Raw genomic sequence first — 18,524 nt, 5'->3', positions numbered from 1 at the left:
CGGGGAGCGACGCGGAGCGGGCGCTGGCACGCGTGGCCCTCCTCAAATCGGAGGCCCGAGGCCCGTGGGCATCAGGAGCGCAGGAGTCTGGGTTTTAGTTCGAAATTGACCCGTAGCTCACAGTGTGACTTTGGGAGAGACACCTGAGCTCTCTGGGCCTTGACCCACAAGGGATTGGAAGGTGCTATCTAATGAGCTCCCCTAAGATCCGGCTCGCCCGAGACTGTAGAGAGCTGGCCTGGCGCGCTGAGAGGGGCATGTCCCCTAAGCCTAGCCTGGCGCTGCTTCCGGGAACCGTGGTACTGACCGATCTTCTCCGGGGCCCCTGCCTTCCACTGTCCTGCCATCGGTTCACGACCACGCAGCCAGACCCTGCTTGGGCCTTTCCGCTGACAGCCTTCCCGCTCCACCGGTGGGAGCTGACTTCAAGTGGGCAGGAGGCTAAAGGGAGCCATAATTGACTTGGTGTGGTGCCTAGCATGGGGTTGGCTTGTTGTGACCACTTCCCTTCCTAGTTTGCCCTGCAAAACCTCGCTCTGCTGCCCGCCTGGCCAGGCTTCCTTCTGGGTGGGGATGGAGGTGGCCATGGAGGAAGCCACAGTGAGAGCGATGTCCCAGTGAAAGCGGGTTTGATGTCACGTATCCTTCCCCAGTTCTCGCCCAGGGGCCAGAGCTGTGGGTGCCCAGGTAGATACAAGTCTGACTTGTGGGATGGACGCTCTGGCCACTGCAGCCCAGCAGCCTCCTGTCCAGCCTGCGCCGTCTGACTGTCCAGCCACACCCCTGTCACTGCCTCTTCCCCATACAATGAAGACATTTCCTCCTTTCTGGGCTCGACAGCCTTTCTCCTCTGCCTGGGTGCCCTGGCACTTTAATTTACCTGCAGGGTAGCACCTGGTCACATGCTTTGGGCCATTCTGCCCTGCTACTGTGTGCCAGGCACTGTTCTGGGACCCAGAAACAAATCAGATACCACCTTGGCCTCCCGCAGATAAGGAACTGTCCACTAGAATACAAAAGCAAAATAAATGTCCCAAGGAGAGGCAGCAGGTGTCTGGAGGTGCTTTAAAAGGGGAGAATTTGCTTTGGGTTGGAAGAATCCTAGGAGGCTTTATGGAGGGAGTGGAATTGAGCTGGGCCTTAAAATTCGGGGGGACGCGGAAGGAAGACTCATTCGTTCCGTGGGAGCGCAACGGTGCACTCGAGCAAAGTTTTGGTGGGTGGTGGGAAGTGCGGCTCCAGCCAACGAGGTGGGGAGAGGAGGCGCGTGGAGGCAGGGCGGACCCTCAGAACCCTGATGTGACCCTGCTTAGTAGCATCCACCCTGCTAGACGATGAGGTCCTTGGGCACAGGGCCCTGTTTTACTCACCTCTAAATCCTCACCAGCCGCCCCCACCCAGCACAGTGTCCTGCGCACAGGGGTTGTCGAGAAATGTGCACTGAATGAACGAATGTAAGAAATGCTCCAATAAAGCCATAGAGCCAGGGGATGGGGGAGCCCTGGGAGGGAGAGATAAACAGAGATCCTTCGGGAATCACGCAGCTCACCTCATTGAACAGCTGGGGAAACTGAGGACCCGAGAGGGCATGGCTCACCTGAAGTCATTAGTGGCAATGACAGATGTGGAGTGCCCAGCGCCTGACACGTGGAAGGTGCTCAGCCGTGCTGTCCCCTTCTGGTTTAGAATTAATGCAGAGGTAGCCCCAAGGGTCTGTGGGTATCCCGTCTCCCAGAGCCATGCCCTGGCTGCCTCAGCGCTCAAGTCTCCAGGAGAGGAGAAAGCAGAATGCCCCAGTCTCCCTCCTCACCCAGAGTGAGGGTTGAGGTCCCCGACCTCCACCTCTGCAAAGAGTTTTCAGGAAGTCCCAGCAGTCCTGCCCTAGTTGAAGAAGCATTGGCTCCTGCCTTGGGGCAGAGCAGGGCTGCCTTCCTCACTGGATACTTGGCTAAGATCTGTATTTAAGAGCCTTCCCGGGACACGATGTTCTTTATAGGGTAGAACCTACTCACAGGACAGTAGAAGAACAGCCCCTTATATTGGTTCAGCAGTTTACAAGGCACTTTCAGATCTAGTTTGTCACTTAAGTGCTGGACAATCTTCTAACATAGAAAGGTCAGGTGGTTTATTGAGGCACTCAAGGGAGAGGTGGTCATGTGTGAGCACGTGCAGAGTTGGGACTTGAACCCAAGTCTCTGGCTTCTAGGCCAAACGTTCCCAGGTGCCCTCAAGCCAAAGTGTGGGCAGGCCTAGGAGCGGCCAGCAGATGCTGTCTGGGAAAGCGCAGGAACACGGGCACCTAGCAGGACACGGCCTCCCTCCCAGGTCCTCTACCAAGACGTACCTATCTCCTGGTCACTGTGAAACAGCTAGTTAGTCTGATACTATGACTCCTAAATAAATAATCTGGTAAACTCCTCCAAGCCCGTTCCTAAGAGAGAGTCCCTCCTTCCCATCCCCACCTTGTCTCTATCCACTAATCCTTGTTCGACAGTTTCTCCCTCTCCACTAGATATGTTGCACCCCTGCTCAAGAATCCACAATGGCTCCCCAGTTCCTTCCGGAGTCAGCCCAACCGCACTGACCTGCATTCAAGGGCCACCCCCACCTTATCCCAGCAACCCTTGTGTCCTCAATGGCCACTTACTCCCTCCACGTTATTTCATTTCAGATCAAGGAGCCATCTGCTGTCCCTCAGACACATGTCTGCCCTTCTGCCTCTGTCAGAGTTGCTACTGTCTCCTGTGTCCTCCCGTCAAGTCCTCTCTGGCCTTCGAGGCCCTGATCCAACGCTGTTTCTGGGAACCCCTCTCCGATCCACCCACAATGCAACATGACCTTTGCCAGCCAGAAGCCCCTCTCTCCTAACCTTGATGCGGACTACTTTGTATTGTAGTGGTGACTATCAGGGAACAGCCTGGCCCAACGGGAAGAACCTGGCCTCCCGGGTCAGGCAGGCTGGAGGTGAGAACCTTCTGTGACAAGGGCGTTGTCCCGTGTATACCTTCTAGGGATGTGCCCGAAGAAGTATGGAGGGCAAACGACCTAAATAAGGCTGGTGGAGTGCAGTGATCTAGGGGGAGCACGGGGGTAGCAGTCCTAGTCTTGGGAGTTAGAGTCCTGACTTTGGATTCTTTTGGGAACATGTGGGAGCCCTGGACGGGGAGTCTAGAGCCTGGGCTGGATGTAGACTGTGTTGTTGAGTTAACGTGCTGCTGTGACTATTCGGTCAGGAGCACGCATGGGGGTCCCTCTGGGCTTCTTGCCCGTGCCCCTTTTGGCCTCGGTGGCCTCCTCACTACAACGAGGGCATTGACCTTGCCTGAGATCAGAGGCTTCTCAGACCCCTGACCTTGGCCTCTGTTGTGCCCACGGGAGGGGGCCGGTGCAGAGATCCGCACTGTGATTTTTGAGAGTCAGAAAGAATGATCTTTTAAACCCTTTAAAGCCCTCAACAAATATTTGCAGAATGCTCTACTTCCATGGGGCCAGGGCAGTGGGAACTCTCTGGAAAGCCCTTGTGCTTTCGGACAGCCAAGCAGAAAGGCCCTGGCTGGAGCCTCCTCCCCTCCTCGCAGCCCGGCCGTGGGACTGCCACTGCCTCAAGTCACCTGCCTTCTCCGGTGGCCTGTGATCCAGGGAGAAAACTAATCCTGTCGCTGTGAGAATTCCAAGTATAACAATGGCTGGAAAAATATCGGCTGAAATAATGGCTAGAGAAGTGGGCGCCCAGAGGCGAGGGATTATTGTTACTCCATGACCTGTTGTTTCTGAAGGCACAAAAGAAAGGGAGAACCGGAGCCGCTGGGCCCCTCCCCACAAGCCCCACTTCCTCCTCACTTCCGCAGTCCACCTGGGCTTTGCGAAGGAACAAATCCCCTCTCCACCTCGCTTCCCACACCCGAACCCCGATTAAGTCCCTCAGCTTCCCGGTGTCACTGTCTAATCCCTAAGCCCTTTCTCAGCAGTCTCTAGTTGTCTCCGAGAGTCAAATCCCTTTAGAATGAGGTGGCCCAGTTAGCTGTGAACTGAGAGGCTGGGGGCAGGGAGTGGGGACCTCAGGGCTCCCCCAGAAGGGAGGGAAGGCGAGGAGGGGTGCGGGAGCCCCTGCTCTGGCTCTAGCTTGTGCCAGGAGACTTCCCTTGGGAAGGGTGGGTTGCCATTTCTACCCCCACCTGAACCAAGTTCAGGTCCTGGTTCTATCCCCTAGCCAAGTTACCTGGCCTCTGTGCCTCAGTTTCCCCTCCATAAAATGGCAATGATAATCTTACTACCGCATACGGTTGTGATGACATTAAATGAGCTAATTCATGAAAAGGACCTTGCTTGGTGCCTGGAACACAGTGAATGCATCGGCTGTCTTGACTTGCACTTTCTGTTTCTTCCCGGGGATATTGTTGCCTTCAGGTGTCAACCCACACGCCCTGTCTCAGAGAGGCCTTCCTTCCCTGGCGAGGAGGCCGAAGTAGCACCCGGCCCCTAGCTCCTCTCTAATGCTATTTTATCTCCTTCATGTGGCACTTGCCACAGCCTGAAATGATCTTGCCTGTGAATGTGGGGTTATGGTTGACCCTCTGTGCTCAAGGGCAGGAGCCATTGCTGGTCATGGTCACTGTCCCATGCCCCGTGCCTGGAACCCAGCAGGCCCTTGATGTCCATTTGTGGGCATGACCCTGGTATCTGGATCCAAGGAAGGAGCAGGTCTCCCTCCCTCCCACTTTCTAGCCCCTCCTCACGCTGTGGCTCCTCTGTATCTGCCCTGTGTGATCTTGGGCCAGTCATCAACCCTCTCTGGGCGTCTGGGTGAGTGGAGGGAGATGGCAATGGAACTAGGTCACCAGGGGACACTTTAAGATCTTCTAAGACAATTTGTTTTATGTCCTGGGGCTCATGCCTATAAAGTGAAGGGGTCTTGGGGACCTCTGAGTTCTAAAGACACCACCCCCTGGGGCCTAGCCCTCTCTTGTTGCCACTGGGCCTGAAGCCTCACCGGTGGCGCATCCTGTGAGCCAGACAGTGCCTTCCTCAAGGCCCTTTTAATAGAGTCACTGGGCCCCACCATGGCCTCATTCCCCCGGGACCAGCCTGCCACCTGGTGGCAGCTTGGTTGCATTGCCTCTCTTCCTCGGTGGAGGGGCCCAGGTTCATGGGAACAGACACATATTTCAGACATGGATCTGCCTTCACTGCCCTTCTACCATCTGCAGACTCACAGAATGCCTCATCCATTTTTATGGCATCTGTACAGCTTGTTGTCCAACCGAAGAACTCATTTCACAGCAAAGGAACAGCAGCAGAAGGCTCATGCCGAGGTACTTGACCGGCTTTACCACGCACCCCATTCCTGGTACCAATTCTAAAGCATTTCAGCCCCCAACCCTAACCACAGACGGGGTAACACATCCTATGCCTCACACTTTCGTTAATGGCTTCATTTCTTCCCAGGTCCCCCTGCCACTTCAGGGGGGGAGGAGAGATGGAGGAATGGGGGGCCTCCTCCACGCAGGTCACAGCCCAGCCAGGGCCAGGAAACCTTGTATTCCAAGAAGCCAGCTGCTTGGAATCAGGCATGTCTGATGAAAGGACCTCTCAAATTGTCCCACTAGTCCAAGTTCCCATATTACAGTTGAGGACACAGGCCAAGAAAAGGGAAGTGGATTGCCCAGAGGCAATGGGAGAGTGACAGCCCCGTCCCCAGTAACTCCCCACCCTGTGCCCTGGGTCAGGCATGCTGGGATCTGTGGGCTGGGCTCCTCCAGAGGGAACCTTCAGGGCTGAGTGTTCTGTTCTGCCCTGCAGCAGTGGCTCTAGTCTTCATTGCTCCTACACACACACACACACACACACACACACACACACACACACACACACCCCTGTCCCCAGCAGCAGAAGAGCCCGGCTGGGCTGGGCTACCCCCACCCACTTTGAGACTACATCCTCAAGCTCTTGTCCCTTCCGGCATAACCAAGGGTTCCCCCATAGGAGGACATAGGAGGACACACCACAGGGTAATTCTGGTTACCCACCGAATTTGCAGGGAGGGCTCCCGCTCCCACTGGTGGAAGTCCAGGACTAGGATGTGGGTATTTGTGGGGAAGTGGATGGGGGTCACGTGTGAGCTAGGATCTGCGTCTGGTTGATGTGTGTGTGTGTTGGGGGGCAATGAGGACCCTCTGCCTGAGTGGGCAGGATGGGGTGTAGGGACAAAGTAGTGGGGACAACGTAGGCAGACCATGGAACCAACAGCCTAATTACAGGGTGTGTCCCTGCAACCCTGTCATTGGAGCTGACCGATGGTCTGGGCCATCACAGAACTGGGGAAGCAAAACTCTCCGCAGGCACCAAGGGGCTTTCACAATGCCATTTGCAGCTTAAGAAGAGTGACTTCATACGTGCAAAAGAAAGTTCATAACAGGTAGTGCCCCCTCATCCAAGGTGGATACGTTCCAAGACCCCCAGTGGATACCTGAAACCCCAGAGACAATACACTATGTTTTTCTGATCTGGTAACAGAGAGGGCTACTAAGTGACTAACAGGCAGGCAGCGTATACAGTGTGGATGTGCTGGACAAAGGGAGGGTCCATGTTTTAGGTGGGATGGAGAGGGATGGCATGAGATTTCATCATGATACTCAGAATGGCACACAATTGAAAACTTATGAATTGTTTATTTCTGGAATTTTCCATTTAATATTTTTATTTTTTGCCCAGGAAAAGAAGCATGCGAACCATTTAATATTTTTAGGCTGCAGCTGACCAGTTAACTGGAAACACAATTAAGGAGAGGGGCTACTGTAGACCAATGGAACAGAATAGAGAATCCAGCCACAGAGCCACACAAATACGGTTAAGTTGATTTTTTAGCAAGGCGCAAAAGCAAGTTAATGGAGAAAGGATTGAAGAATTGTCTTTTCTTCTTCTTCTTTTTTTGGAGACAGGGTCTTCCTATGTCACCTGGATGAGAGTACAATGGCGTCATCATAGCTCACTGCAGCCTTGACCTCCTGGGCTCAAGCGATCCTCTTGCCTCAGCCTCCCAAGTAGCTGGGACTGCAGGTGCGCACCACAGCACCTGGCCAGGATTGTCTTTTCAATAAATGGTGCTGGAATAATTAGACTGAGGATAGGGGGGACTACGGTGCAAAGAATAAAGAATGATACAACAAACGCTCGTGTGACTTAAAAAGCAGAATGTCACCAATGCCACTGGAGCCCCCTGGGTGTCTCCTTTCCCCAGTTACATCCCACTCCAGGGAACTGAACTTTGTGTTTCTCATTCCCTTAATTTTCTTTATAGTTTTGCTACATATGAATGCATCTCTAAAAAATATAATCTGTTCTCCATGTTGGGTTTTTTTAAACTAAGGTGAAATTCACATAACATAAAATTAAACATTGTAAAGTGAAAAATTCACTTAGCACATTCACAACGGTGTGCAACCATCACCTCTATCCAATTCCAAAGCATTGTCCTCACCCAGAAAGGACAGCGTGTACCCATTAATCAGTCATTCACTATTCTCCCCTACCTCCAGCCAGCAATCTGCTTTCTGTCTCCATAGACTTCGCTATGCTGGACATTTCATATAAATGGAATCATACACAATGTGACCTTTTGCATCTGGCTTCTTGGTACAATGTTTTTGAGGTTTATCCATGTTGTAGCATGTATCAGTACTTCATTCCTTTTTATGGCTAAATGATATTCCATCATATGTACGTACCACATTTTGTTTATCCATTCATCTGTTGGTGGACACTTGGGTCCTTTTCATCTTTTGGCTATTATGTATAATGTTGCTATGAATATTTGTGTACAAGTATTTACCTGAGTACCTGATTTCAGTTCTTTTGGGTATATACCTAGGAGTGGAATTGCTGGGTCGTATGGTAATTTTGTGTTTAACTTTCTGAGGAGCCATCATTTTACTTTCCCACCAGCAATGCACAAGCGTTCAAATTTCTCCACATCTTCACCAGCACTTGTTGTTTTCCATTTTTTGAGGAACTCTCCTACTGTTTTCTACAGTTGCACCATTTTGCATTCCCACTTTTGATCCATTTTGAGTTAATTTTTGTATATGGTATGAGGTAGCAGTCCAAACTCGTTTTTTTGCATGTGGATATTCAGTTGAGCAATTTGAAGAGATGGTTCTCTCCCATTGACTGGTCTTGGCATCCTGTTAGAAATCAATTGGTCATAGAGGTACAGGTTTATTTCTGGACTCTCAATTCTTTTTTTTTTTTCTTTTTACGAGACAGGGTCTTGCTCTGTCACCCAGGCTAGAGTAGAGTGCATGCAGTGGTGTCATCGTAGCTCACTGCAACCTCAAACTTCTCAAGTGATCCTCCTGCCTCAGCCTCCCGAGTAGCTGGGACTACAGGTGCATGCCACCATGCCTTTTAATTTTTTGTAGAGACAGAGTCTCGCTTTCTTGCTCAGGCTGGTCTCAAACTCCTGGGCTCAAGCAATCCTCCCCCTTTGGCCTCTCAAAGTGCTGGGATTACAGAGATAAGCCACCACACCCAGCCTGGACTCTCAATTCTATTCCATTGTTCTGTATGTCTCTCTTCATGCTGATACCACACTGTTTTGATTACTGTAGCTTTGTTGTAGGTTTTGAAATCAGGAAGTGTGAGTCCTCCAACTTTGCTCATTTTTTTCCAGTATGTTTTGGCTATCCAGGGTCCCTTGTGATTCCATGTGAATTTCAGGATGGGGTTTTCCATTTTTTCAAAAAAAATCATTAGAATTTTGATAGGGATTGCTTTGGGTAGTATTGTCATCTTACTATTGGGTCTGCCAATCCATTAATATGAATGTCTTGCAGTTTATTTAGGTCTTCCTTAATTTATTTCAGCAATGTTTTGTAGCTTTCAGTGCACAAGTCTTTTACTTCCTTATTTATATGTATCCCTAGGTATTTTATTCCATGTAAATGGAATCGTCTTCATTTCCTTTTTGGATTATTCATTGCACAACTGATTTTTGTGTATTGATCTTACAAATTCTGACATTTTTGAGCTTAGGTGGAATGTATTGTTTGGAGACTTGCTTTTTGTTCTCCGCATTAGGAATTATCTGAGGTGCAACATATAACTAGCTCATTCATCTTTTTTCTGTTGTACGGTATTGTCCACATGAAGATACCACAGTTCATCTCTTCTCCTAGTGGTGGAGAGTTGGGCTGTTTCCAGTCTTTTACTATTCAGCATTGCTCTGCACGTGCCGAGGGATGGTTCTCAGTCAGGGGTTGGGTGTCAGCATTTTTCAGAAGATCCTTATGATGCTAAAGTTCAGTCTGTGTTGAGAACCAAGTTCTAGAGCATACACCTAGGAGTATATACCCAGGGATACCCGAGAGTGTGCACCTTCAGTTTTATTTGATGCAAAATAGTTTTCCAACATGGTTGTATTGTTCTAGTACAGCATAACCAGTCTGCACACCCATCGGCAGCATATAGATTCCACTGTTCCACATCCTCAACAACATCTGGCATTATTAGACTTTTTAATTTTCACCAGTTGACCTCTCATATGATTTTAATTTGTATTTCCCTGATTAATAATTAGGTTGAACATCTTTTCATATTTATCAGTCATTCTTATTTCCTCTTTTGTCAAATGCTTATTTGTATCATGTGCCCATATCTATGTGTTTATATATTCTGCATATGAATCATTTGGTTGCAAATACCATCTCCCAGTTTGTGGCTTTTCCTGGCACTTTATATGATATTTTCATTAACAGAAGCTTTTCTTTTTATTGCGGATACATTTTTCAACCTGCTTTTATGTCATAAGAAATCTCTCGTGACATTGAAGTGATCAGGATAATCTCCTGTTTCTTTCTTTTGAAATGTTCAGTTTTACTTTTTCATATTTAGGTCTTTAGTGCACATGGAATTGATTGTTTATATAGGCTGTGCAATAGGGGTCCAATTTGATTTCTTTTCCTGATGCTTAACCTGATTTCTCACCACAGTTTACCAAGTAGTCCATGATATTGACTCCTTTCACCGCGCCAAATGCAATGCTTCCTCTGACACACACCAGGTTTACATGTGTGGTTCAGTTTCTGGCCTGTTTCCCACCCTTCTGCGGTCTTCAACCGATAATTACAGTCTCATTCTCATATCTCACTCTTCTTCGGGTCATTCACATTGGTGATTACGCAGGTATTTAAAATTCTTTGAATTTTTCTGGCAAAAACAGTGTCATGGCTCATCAGGCCTTTGTCCTTTTATCAGTGTGCAATTAAAAAAAAAAAAAATGCTCAGGTTTCAGACTGAGCCAGCTCCCAGCCGCTCCAACCCCTGGAGAGGAAGGACAAGTTTTAGGACAACAGCGGAACTTTCACATTCCAGTAGACATTCGAGATTATTTGCTCGTGGGTGTTGGTTTTATATCATGCCCATTTCACAGATGGGTGAAGAAGTGACCCAGCCTCTCTACCCCACTGGGGGACTGTGACCTGCCTCATGGCCCCCAGCCCCCCCCTTCCCCTCTGGAACCCTTGCCTCAATCTGCCCCGTCTGCCTCCCACACCAAGCTCTGGTTCTTCGCCTCCTGCTGCTTGGTCAGGTCGAGAAATGGAGCCCCAGGGAAGAGGGGGGCGTGACTTGGCCCTGGCCACGTCGTGGGTCTGTTGGGCCGCGGCAGAGCAACGGCCAGCCCCCAGGCCGCCGGATGTCCCTCGTTCCTGACCTTCTCTGGTTCTGATCGTGTCTCTGCCGCCCCAGGTCTCCCCTTCCAATTGCCTCCCTCTGGTCTCCGCCGTCTCTAACGTCCGGTCCCTGCAGCGAGACCCGGGCTCCACCCCTCTCCCGAGCGCCTGTCGGAGCCTTTGCTCTCCTCGGCCACCAGGGGACGCGCGCGGCCCAATCCGGCGCTGGAGCCGCCGAGCGCCCACCCCGTCCCTGCCGGAGCCCCGCCCCGTCCGGCCGCGGCCCCGCCCCTCCCGACGCCCCGCCCCGTCCGGCCGCGGCCTTGCAGTCTCCGCTCCCCCCGCGCCTGGGACCCCCGGCCCCTGTCTCGCCAGCTCGCCGGGTCCGGCCATGGGCCCCGCCGCTCGCCCTGCGCTGAGGTCGCCACCGCCGCCTCCGCCGCCGCCGCCCCCGTCGCCGCTGCTGCTGCTGCTGCCCCTGCTGCCGCTGTGGCTCGGCCTGGCAGGGCCTGGGGCTGCGGCGGACGGCGGCGAGCCCAGGGCCGGGGCGGGGCGGGGCGGAGCCCGCGCCGTGCGGGTGGACGTGAGGCTGCCGCGGCAGAACGCTCTGGTCCTGGAGGGTGTCAGGATCGGCCCCGAAGCCGACCCGGCGCCCCCACTGGGCGGACGCCTGCTCCTGGTGAGCGCCGCGGAACCATCTGGACGCCTCACCGACACCCCTCTCCCTAACCCGGCATAGACCCCGCACCTAGAACCAGCCTTCATCCGGGACCAAGCCCTGACAGTCCAGCGCCCCCTCCCCAGTCTGCCCAGGTCCCCAGCGTTCAGGCTTCCAAAACCTGAGATCCAGATGCCCTCCCCTCCGAACTCGTTCCCAGATCCTGGCCTTGCATCCCCTGTGCCCGACCCCCAGCTCCCTCTTCCTCCTCCTCCTGCCTCCCTCTGCTCATGGCCCCTTACCACACAGATGGACGTCGTGGATGCCGAGCAGGAGGTGCCAGTAGAAGGCTGGATTGCAGTGGCATACGTGGGCAAGGAGCAGGCGGCCCAGTTCCACCAGGAGAATCAGGGCAGTGGCCCGCAAGCCTATCCCAAGACCCTGGTCCGGCAGGTGCAGGGGGTGTTTGGGGGGAGGAGGGACGGAGGAAAGGGTTCCAAGGCATCTGCTGGAGCCAGGCTACCAGGTGGGCCCTAAGGAGCTTCCAGAGAAACCTTGGGCCTGGGCGGATCAGGGTACCCCAGTTTGGAGAATTGAGTCAGTATGGTGTCAAAGCAGGGGTGCGAGAGGAGGCCAGAGAGGTCAGAAAGCTGGACCAGGCGCTGAGAGTATGGGATGGGGAGTTCCTGCTGGGGGCCGGCTGGGGAACTGCCCTGCTAGGACCAGGGAAGGCACAGCATTGTTTGGATCCCACAGAGCATCTGGAGGGAAGGCAGGAGGAATGAGAGTTTCTGCCCTTGACCTCCAGGAGCTTATAGCTGGTCCAGAGTTTTACTCACCGCAGGGCCAGGAGCTAAGAGCAGCTGGGGTCACAGGTGGTTAGACTGGTGTGTGGGCAGGTATATGCTAGACTCCCGCCTTCTGTCCTCCTGCAGATGCGGCGGGCCCTCTTCCTGGGAGCCTCTGCCCTGCTTCTCCTCATCCTGAACCACAACGTGGTCCGAGAGGTAAACTGGAGCAGGCTGTGAGGGTGAGCAGGCTGGGGAACGGGGACCAAGGCCTGCTGACCTCCCTGTCCCCCTGCAGCTGGACATATCCCAGCTTCTGCTCAGGCCAGTGATCGTCCTCCATTATTCTTCCAATGTCACCAAGCTGTTGGAGGCACTGCTGCAGTGAGTTGGGGTCAGGCTCTGAAGGACTGTGCCTGGGAGCCTGGATGCTGAGGGTCTCTGCATCTCCCATGGGTTCAGGGGGCTCAGCCTTAAGACTGTTCTCTCCCAGGCTGCAAAATGGTCGAGGGGACAGGCAGGAGGTGCCAGGGTCTGGAGATTGGAGGTGGCTCTGTGCGCAGAGGGGACTGGCCCCAGGAAGGAGAAAGCCAGATACCTGATTGATCAGCTCTTCCCTGGGCTTGTGGGCTTCTGCAGCTTGGCTGGTATGAAAACTGGAAAAACCAATAGCCAGGAAAGGCCTGGGGACCAAAGCAGAAGGCCTGTAGGGGTGACGTTCTAGTGTATCATTCTCCCACAGGGCTGGGCTGGGTGGATCCATTTTGTTTCCCAAGAGCCCTTCCATCTGGCCTCTGTGTGACTTTCCCTCCCAGGAGGACCCAGGCCACAGCTGAGATCACCAGTGGAGAGTCCCTGTCGGCCAACATTGAGTGGAAGCTGACCCTGTGGACCACCTGTGGCCTCTCCAAGGATGGTTCTGGAGGATGGCAGGACTTGGTCTGCCTGGGAGGCAGCCGTGCCCAGGAGCAGGTGGGTGCTAGCCAATTACATGGGGCCTAGGGAGGGGAGGCTCAGGTGGGGCCACATCCATGGCCTTCTCTTGCAAATCCTGTGGCCTCTCCCTGCCTTGGTGGCCAAGACAGCCACTCCCACCCACAGGAGTGAGTGTTCAGTGACATGATGCAGGTGGCCACTCCGTGCCGCACCTGACTCAGTCACGTGCATCAGCATTAGCTGTTGTGTGTTGCTCTCCTGCTCAGAGGCCGCCTTTGGCTCCCCATTGACTGCAGAATAAAGTTCAGACTCCTCAGCCTGGCTTCGCTGCTCTCCTGAGCACTCACTTGTCCTAGTTTTCTAGTCTTTTCCCCATGCTCTGGCCACCGTGTGCCATTACTGCCCTCTACACACGCCCTGGTGTCCTGCCACTGGGCCTCGTCCATGCTTGGCTGTAGGCGTGGACACCCTTTTCCTCCAGAACATTTTTCCTAACTCATCCTGCTGGCCTTCTCTGGAAAGCTTCTGTGACACCCCTCAGCTTGAAGGTCTTTCTCTCTGCTACATCACCACTCGCTTTATCAGGCCTTTCCCAGGGCTCTTAGAACAGCCCATCCTGCGTGTGCTGGGGAGTGTGACTTTGTCTCCTGACAGCCAGGGCTGTGTTTTATTGCCTCTGAATTTCCCAATGCTTGGCATCAAGGGGGTTCAAAGGTATTCTGTCCATAAGCATTTCTTGAGTCTCTACCCTATAGTCACACACCAGCCTCCTGGCGCGCAGCCTCTAAGCAGGTCTGGGCCGACATGGGCTGTGCAGGGCAGCCTCGAGTCAGGCAGACTCGGGTTCAAATCCTGGCTCTGGGCTGGGTGCGGTGGTTCACACCTGTAACCTCTGCACTTTGGGAGGCCAAGGCGGAGGATCACTTGAGGCCAGGAGTTTGAAACCAGCTTGCACAATATAATGAGACCTCCATCTCAAAAAAAATTTTAAAAATTAGCCAGGTGCGGTGGCATGTGCCTGTAGTTCCAGCTACTCAGGAGGCTGAGGCAGGAGGATCACTTGAGCCTAGGAATTTGAGGTTACAGTAGGCTATGATCGTGCCACTGCACTCCAGCCCGGGCAACAGACTCTCTAAAAAAAAAAAAAAAAAAAAAAAAAAAATCTGGCTCCAAGAGCTTAGCTGAGTGATCTTAGGCCGAGTGTTTAAAACTCTCTGATCTCATGTTCCTTATTTGTTAACACATGGGCAACCCACAGAGCCCTCTGCACAGGGCAGACACTTGGTAAGCGGCCAGGAGGTGGGAATCCTCGCAGTCTTCAGGTCAGTCTGGCTGGTGCAGAGGGCAAAGCTCTTGGCCATACTGCCAGCCAGGGTCCAGGTGGGCCCATGCAAGTACTGCTGGCTGGGGTCGGCATAGCCGTGGAAGCTAAGGTGTCTGAAGGGTGGCTGGGGCAAGCATCTCCGTGGCTGGCTGTTGGACTCTCAGCCCGGATTCCAGGGCCCAGTCACCATCCCGCCAGAGCTGTAGCAACGATGTATCAGGAAGGTCTGCTGAACCATGTCCTTACTGCTTTGACGACAAGCCCCTGCCCTGCCCTCCCGCCTCATCTGGGGCTCTCCCAAGTTAGCTGAACCTGAGGAGGCTTGGTTTCTGCAGCGGAGCCTCAGGCTGGCCACACCTTTGGGCCACCCAGCGCTTGCTGGCTGCTCCAAAGCACGGAGTTCTAGAGCGGGCTCTGCCCTGGAGAGCTTGCACTGCAGTGGCCATGCAGTTGGGCTGCCGTGGGCCAGCCTGGCTCAGCATGGCGTGGGACACAAAGGCAGGGTAGCTCCAGCCCGGGGCTCATGGGGGCCCAGTCTGGGGAGCAGACAGGCCAGAGATACACTGTCACTCTGTTGGGGTGAGCACTGAGCTGGTGGTGGGCACAGGGCTCTCCAGGGCATAGCAAAGACACCTGAGCTCAACCCAGAGCTTGGGGACAGCTTGTGGAACAGGTGCCACTGCCCAGCTGCAACTGGAGGGGAAACTGGAGCAGAACGGAGTGGGGACTTGGGGCTCATAGAAGCGTCTTAGTAATAGCCCCCGGAGCATCTCCACTGCGAGCAAGAGCAATGTCTTGTGGCACTAGTGATACCCAGCCTCATCTAGAGTAGTGGCCTCTTTAACATCAAATCATTTCTCAGCTCTTCTCCCCGCACATGACAGTAGTTGAACTTCAGCACTGGTCAGGCAAGAACATGATGGCAGAGAGCCACTCGGAATACAGAAAGCTTTTAGATGACTGTTTATCAACCGTAACACGTCTCCAGACGTGTGCAGTGGCCTGCCCATGGGGGACAGTGTGCTGTGTTTTGCTTCCTCTGCTACGTCCTTACCCGAGCCAGCTGTTGGGTAGCCAGAGCCTAGCAGCACACTGCATGTGTGAGAGTTAAGTCAAGGTCCCCCCAGTGCCTCTGCCCCCCACAAGGGGCACAGGACCCCCATGTTTTAAAGTGTCCTGTCCATAGTGTTTCCCTTCCAAATTCATGCATTCCACAAAGACCACGTGAGGCACTGGGGCTACAGTGGTGACCATGTCAACCGTGGTTCCCTCCTACTGACAAGAGGACACGCACCCCTGAGGCAGCAGCAAGGAAATCTGTGGGTAGAGTGGGTGTGAAGAGGGCTAGGCAGGGGGTGAGTGGGTCTGGGGGGCACATTTGCCCAGCCATGGTGGTCAGGGAGAGCTTCTGGAGCAAGAGGTGTCCAGGGCCATTTGCCAAGGGAGAGAGCAAGGATGAAGAGAGTGCCCAAGACAGGGAACAGTGTGTGGAAGGGTACAGACATAGGAGGAGGCCAGGAGCATGGGACGCTGAGAGGAGGGAGGTGGTGGGTGAAGGAGGGAGGAGGCACCGCAGGGAAGGGTGTGCAGGTGAGATCCCTCTGGCTGTGCGTGGGAAACGGGTGGGAAGGAGGCCATGAGACCCCCTAGGAGAGCCAAGCAGCAGGGCGTGGGTGCCAGCTCCCTCTGAGACTGAGGGTGTGCCAGCGTTCACCCTGGGCGGAGGTGAGCGGGTGATGGCGGGGCCTGAGGAAGTGTGGAGTGGGGGTGCGGTGGGAGGGTGCTGGGCTGGGGAATCTTTGAGGCTGCCAGATAGAAGAAGCTTCCATGAGTGCAAACACCAGGTTTGTTGCTGAGAAGAGGCCTGGGCTGGGGACAGATGTGGCTCTGGATGGGGAGATGTGTAGGGTGGTGGCAGACCCTGAGGAGCACACAGGTGGGAGGGATGCAGAGGCCCTGGCGCTCCTGGGGTGGATGGTCCCGAGTGAATAGTATGGGACAGCCCCAGTGTCCTTGACACCTGCTTCCCTCCCCACAAGCCCCTGCAGCAGCTGTGGAATGCCATCCTGCTGGTGGCCATGCTCCTGTGCACAGGCCTTGTGGTCCAGGCCCAGCGGCAAGCATCGCGGCAGAGCCAGCGGGAGCCCGGAGGCCAGGTGGGAGCCAGCCCAAGGGAGCCCCATTGCCCCCAGCCCTTGGGCCTGCAAGACGGTGCCCGTCCTCTCCTGACAGGTGGATCTGTTTAAGCGCCGCGTGGTGCGGAGACTGGCGTCCCTGAAGACACGGCGCTGCCGTCTGAGCAGGGCAGTGCAGGGCCTCCCGGAGCCTGGCGCCGAGACCTGCGCCGTGTGTCTGGACTACTTCTGCAACAAGCAGGTCAGTGCCGTGGCAGAGACCGGCCATTGGCTGAGCTGTGATGCCTCCCATCTGGCTGCCAAGAGACCACCCCAACCACGCCTTTCTTCCAGCCCCCACCAGGGCTACAGAAAGCAGAATTATGGGAGTGGGCAGGCCACCAGGTTTCAGTTCCCCAGCTTGGGTGAGGGGCATGGTACCAGGCACCCCCACCTGGAGTCCTGCCCCCGTGGCCTGAGCCCTTCCTCCCCGACCCCTGCAGTGGCTCCGGGTGCTTCCCTGTAAGCATGAATTCCACCGAGACTGTGTGGACCCCTGGCTGATGCTCCAGCAGACCTGCCCGCTGTGCAAATTCAACGTCCTGGGTGAGCAGCAGGCGCGGGGCCCTTTGGCCGATGCCACCTGGCGCCCACCTGATGCCTCCCTCCCCGTTCTTTTTCCTCTTCCCCTGTAGGGAACCGCTACTCAGATGACTAGCTGCCCCCACTGGACTCTGCACATGCGATGGACTCCTCTTGCCTGTACCCCGCCCTCAGCCTGGCTACTGGGACAGGACAGTGGGCTGGACGGGACAGCAAGCCCTGTGGGTGGGAGGAAGGATAAGGGCCCCACCTCCATATCCACACTGGGAGGGAGGGACCCGCAGCGTCAGGATGAGGATGCAGGGCTTGGAGCTGCCATCCAAGGAGGAAGGGTTGCTTTGGGCCCTTCTCTGGAATCCTGGGACATCTATCTGCATCTATCTTTGTCACAGGAGCTCCCAGGTCACTGGGCGAAGACAAATGTGGGGCCAGTGCAGCTGTCCCCAGGGCTCTGGGAAAGCTCTCTGTGGCCTGCCAGGGCATCCCTGAGGGCTGAGGCTGTGGCGGCCAGGCTTTGTGCTTATTTATTGGGGCGGCGGACTGAAGGAAGAGCTGTCTGGTGTTGGGACGCCCTGGCCTGACCATCCTTCACGCTATGTCTTGGTCAAAGCTGTGAAGTTAAGCCCAGAGACTCCTCCACTGCCTGTGGCCCTGGGACTCCTGGGCTGCCTTCCCGGGCCTGGCTGGGACCAGAGGCCTTAGAAACCATCTATTCCCGTACTTCTGGTTGGGGCTGTGTGTCGCTGACCAGGACACTTGAAGCCACAGGATAAATGTGGTGCATCTTCCGGGGCATCCATTTTTTTTTTTGAAAAAAACAGTTGGGGTTGGGAAGGTTTAATAGTAAAATAAACGTGGATATATTTTAACATAAGATGTAAAATCGTACGGATGTTTTAAGAGAAAGTCACCTTGGGTTCTACCACCTGTGGTAGGTGGAATTCTAAGGTAGCCCCCAAGATCTGCCCCTTTGCTCCCCCACCACAGACATGCCTTGTGTAATCTCTGAACTGTGATGAAGGGATTTCACTCCCGTGATTAGGTGCTACGTGGCATAGCTGACCTTAAGACAGTATCCGAGTGGGCCTGACCTGACCACGTGAGCCTGTGAAAAGCACACTTTTCTCCAGCTGCTCGAAGAGGAAGTCAGGGATTGGAAGCACGAGGGGGATTCAGTGCGTGAGCAGCTCTCTGTTGCTGACTTGGAGCTGGAGGGAGCCACGTGGCAAGGAGGTGGATGGCCTCTAGGAACTGAGAGCCAGCCGCAAGGAAATGGGGACCAGTCCTATGGCCGCAAGGATCAAAATTCTGCTAACCACCAGAGCGAACTTGGAAGTGGATTCTTTCCCAGAGCCACGGCAAGGGAACGCAACTTAGTGGATACCTTGATCTTAGCCTTCTAAGGCCTTGAGCAGAGAACTGGGCCATGCAGAG

At 54.3% G+C, this 18,524-nt stretch overlaps 1 protein-coding gene across 1 annotated transcript; it reads left to right on the top strand.

Moving 5' to 3' along the window:
* The first annotated feature begins 11,058 nt into the window (after positions 1-11,058).
* RNF215 (ring finger protein 215) lies at positions 11,059-17,916 on the top strand. Its single transcript, XM_012657994.1, has 9 exons — positions 11,059-11,346; positions 11,635-11,778; positions 12,261-12,332; positions 12,412-12,497; positions 12,929-13,085; positions 16,413-16,529; positions 16,606-16,749; positions 16,991-17,093; positions 17,183-17,916. The coding sequence occupies exons 1-9, from the start codon at positions 11,059-11,061 to the stop codon at positions 17,203-17,205; spliced, it is 1,134 nt and encodes a 377-aa protein (XP_012513448.1). The 3' UTR covers positions 17,206-17,916.
* Positions 17,917-18,524: the final 608 nt, after the last annotated feature.

This window comes from Propithecus coquereli, unplaced genomic scaffold (assembly GCF_000956105.1).
Source record: "Propithecus coquereli isolate 6110/MARCELLA unplaced genomic scaffold, Pcoq_1.0 Scaffold567, whole genome shotgun sequence".
Taxonomy (NCBI): domain Eukaryota; kingdom Metazoa; phylum Chordata; class Mammalia; order Primates; family Indriidae; genus Propithecus; species Propithecus coquereli.
Note: the sequence above shows the minus strand (reverse complement) of the source record. Positions and strands in the feature narration are given on the sequence as shown.

Excerpts from the sequence above, each read along its gene's own strand:
- RNF215 (XM_012657994.1), top strand. The coding sequence starts at position 11,059 with ATGGGCCCCGCCGCTCGCCCTGCGCTGAGGTCGCCACCGCCGCCTCCG. Across the intron at positions 11,347-11,634 it reads TGGGCGGACGCCTGCTCCTG|ATGGACGTCGTGGATGCCGA; the intron begins GTGAGCGCCGCG and ends CTTACCACACAG. Across the intron at positions 12,498-12,928 it reads CTGTTGGAGGCACTGCTGCA|GAGGACCCAGGCCACAGCTG; the intron begins GTGAGTTGGGGT and ends TTTCCCTCCCAG.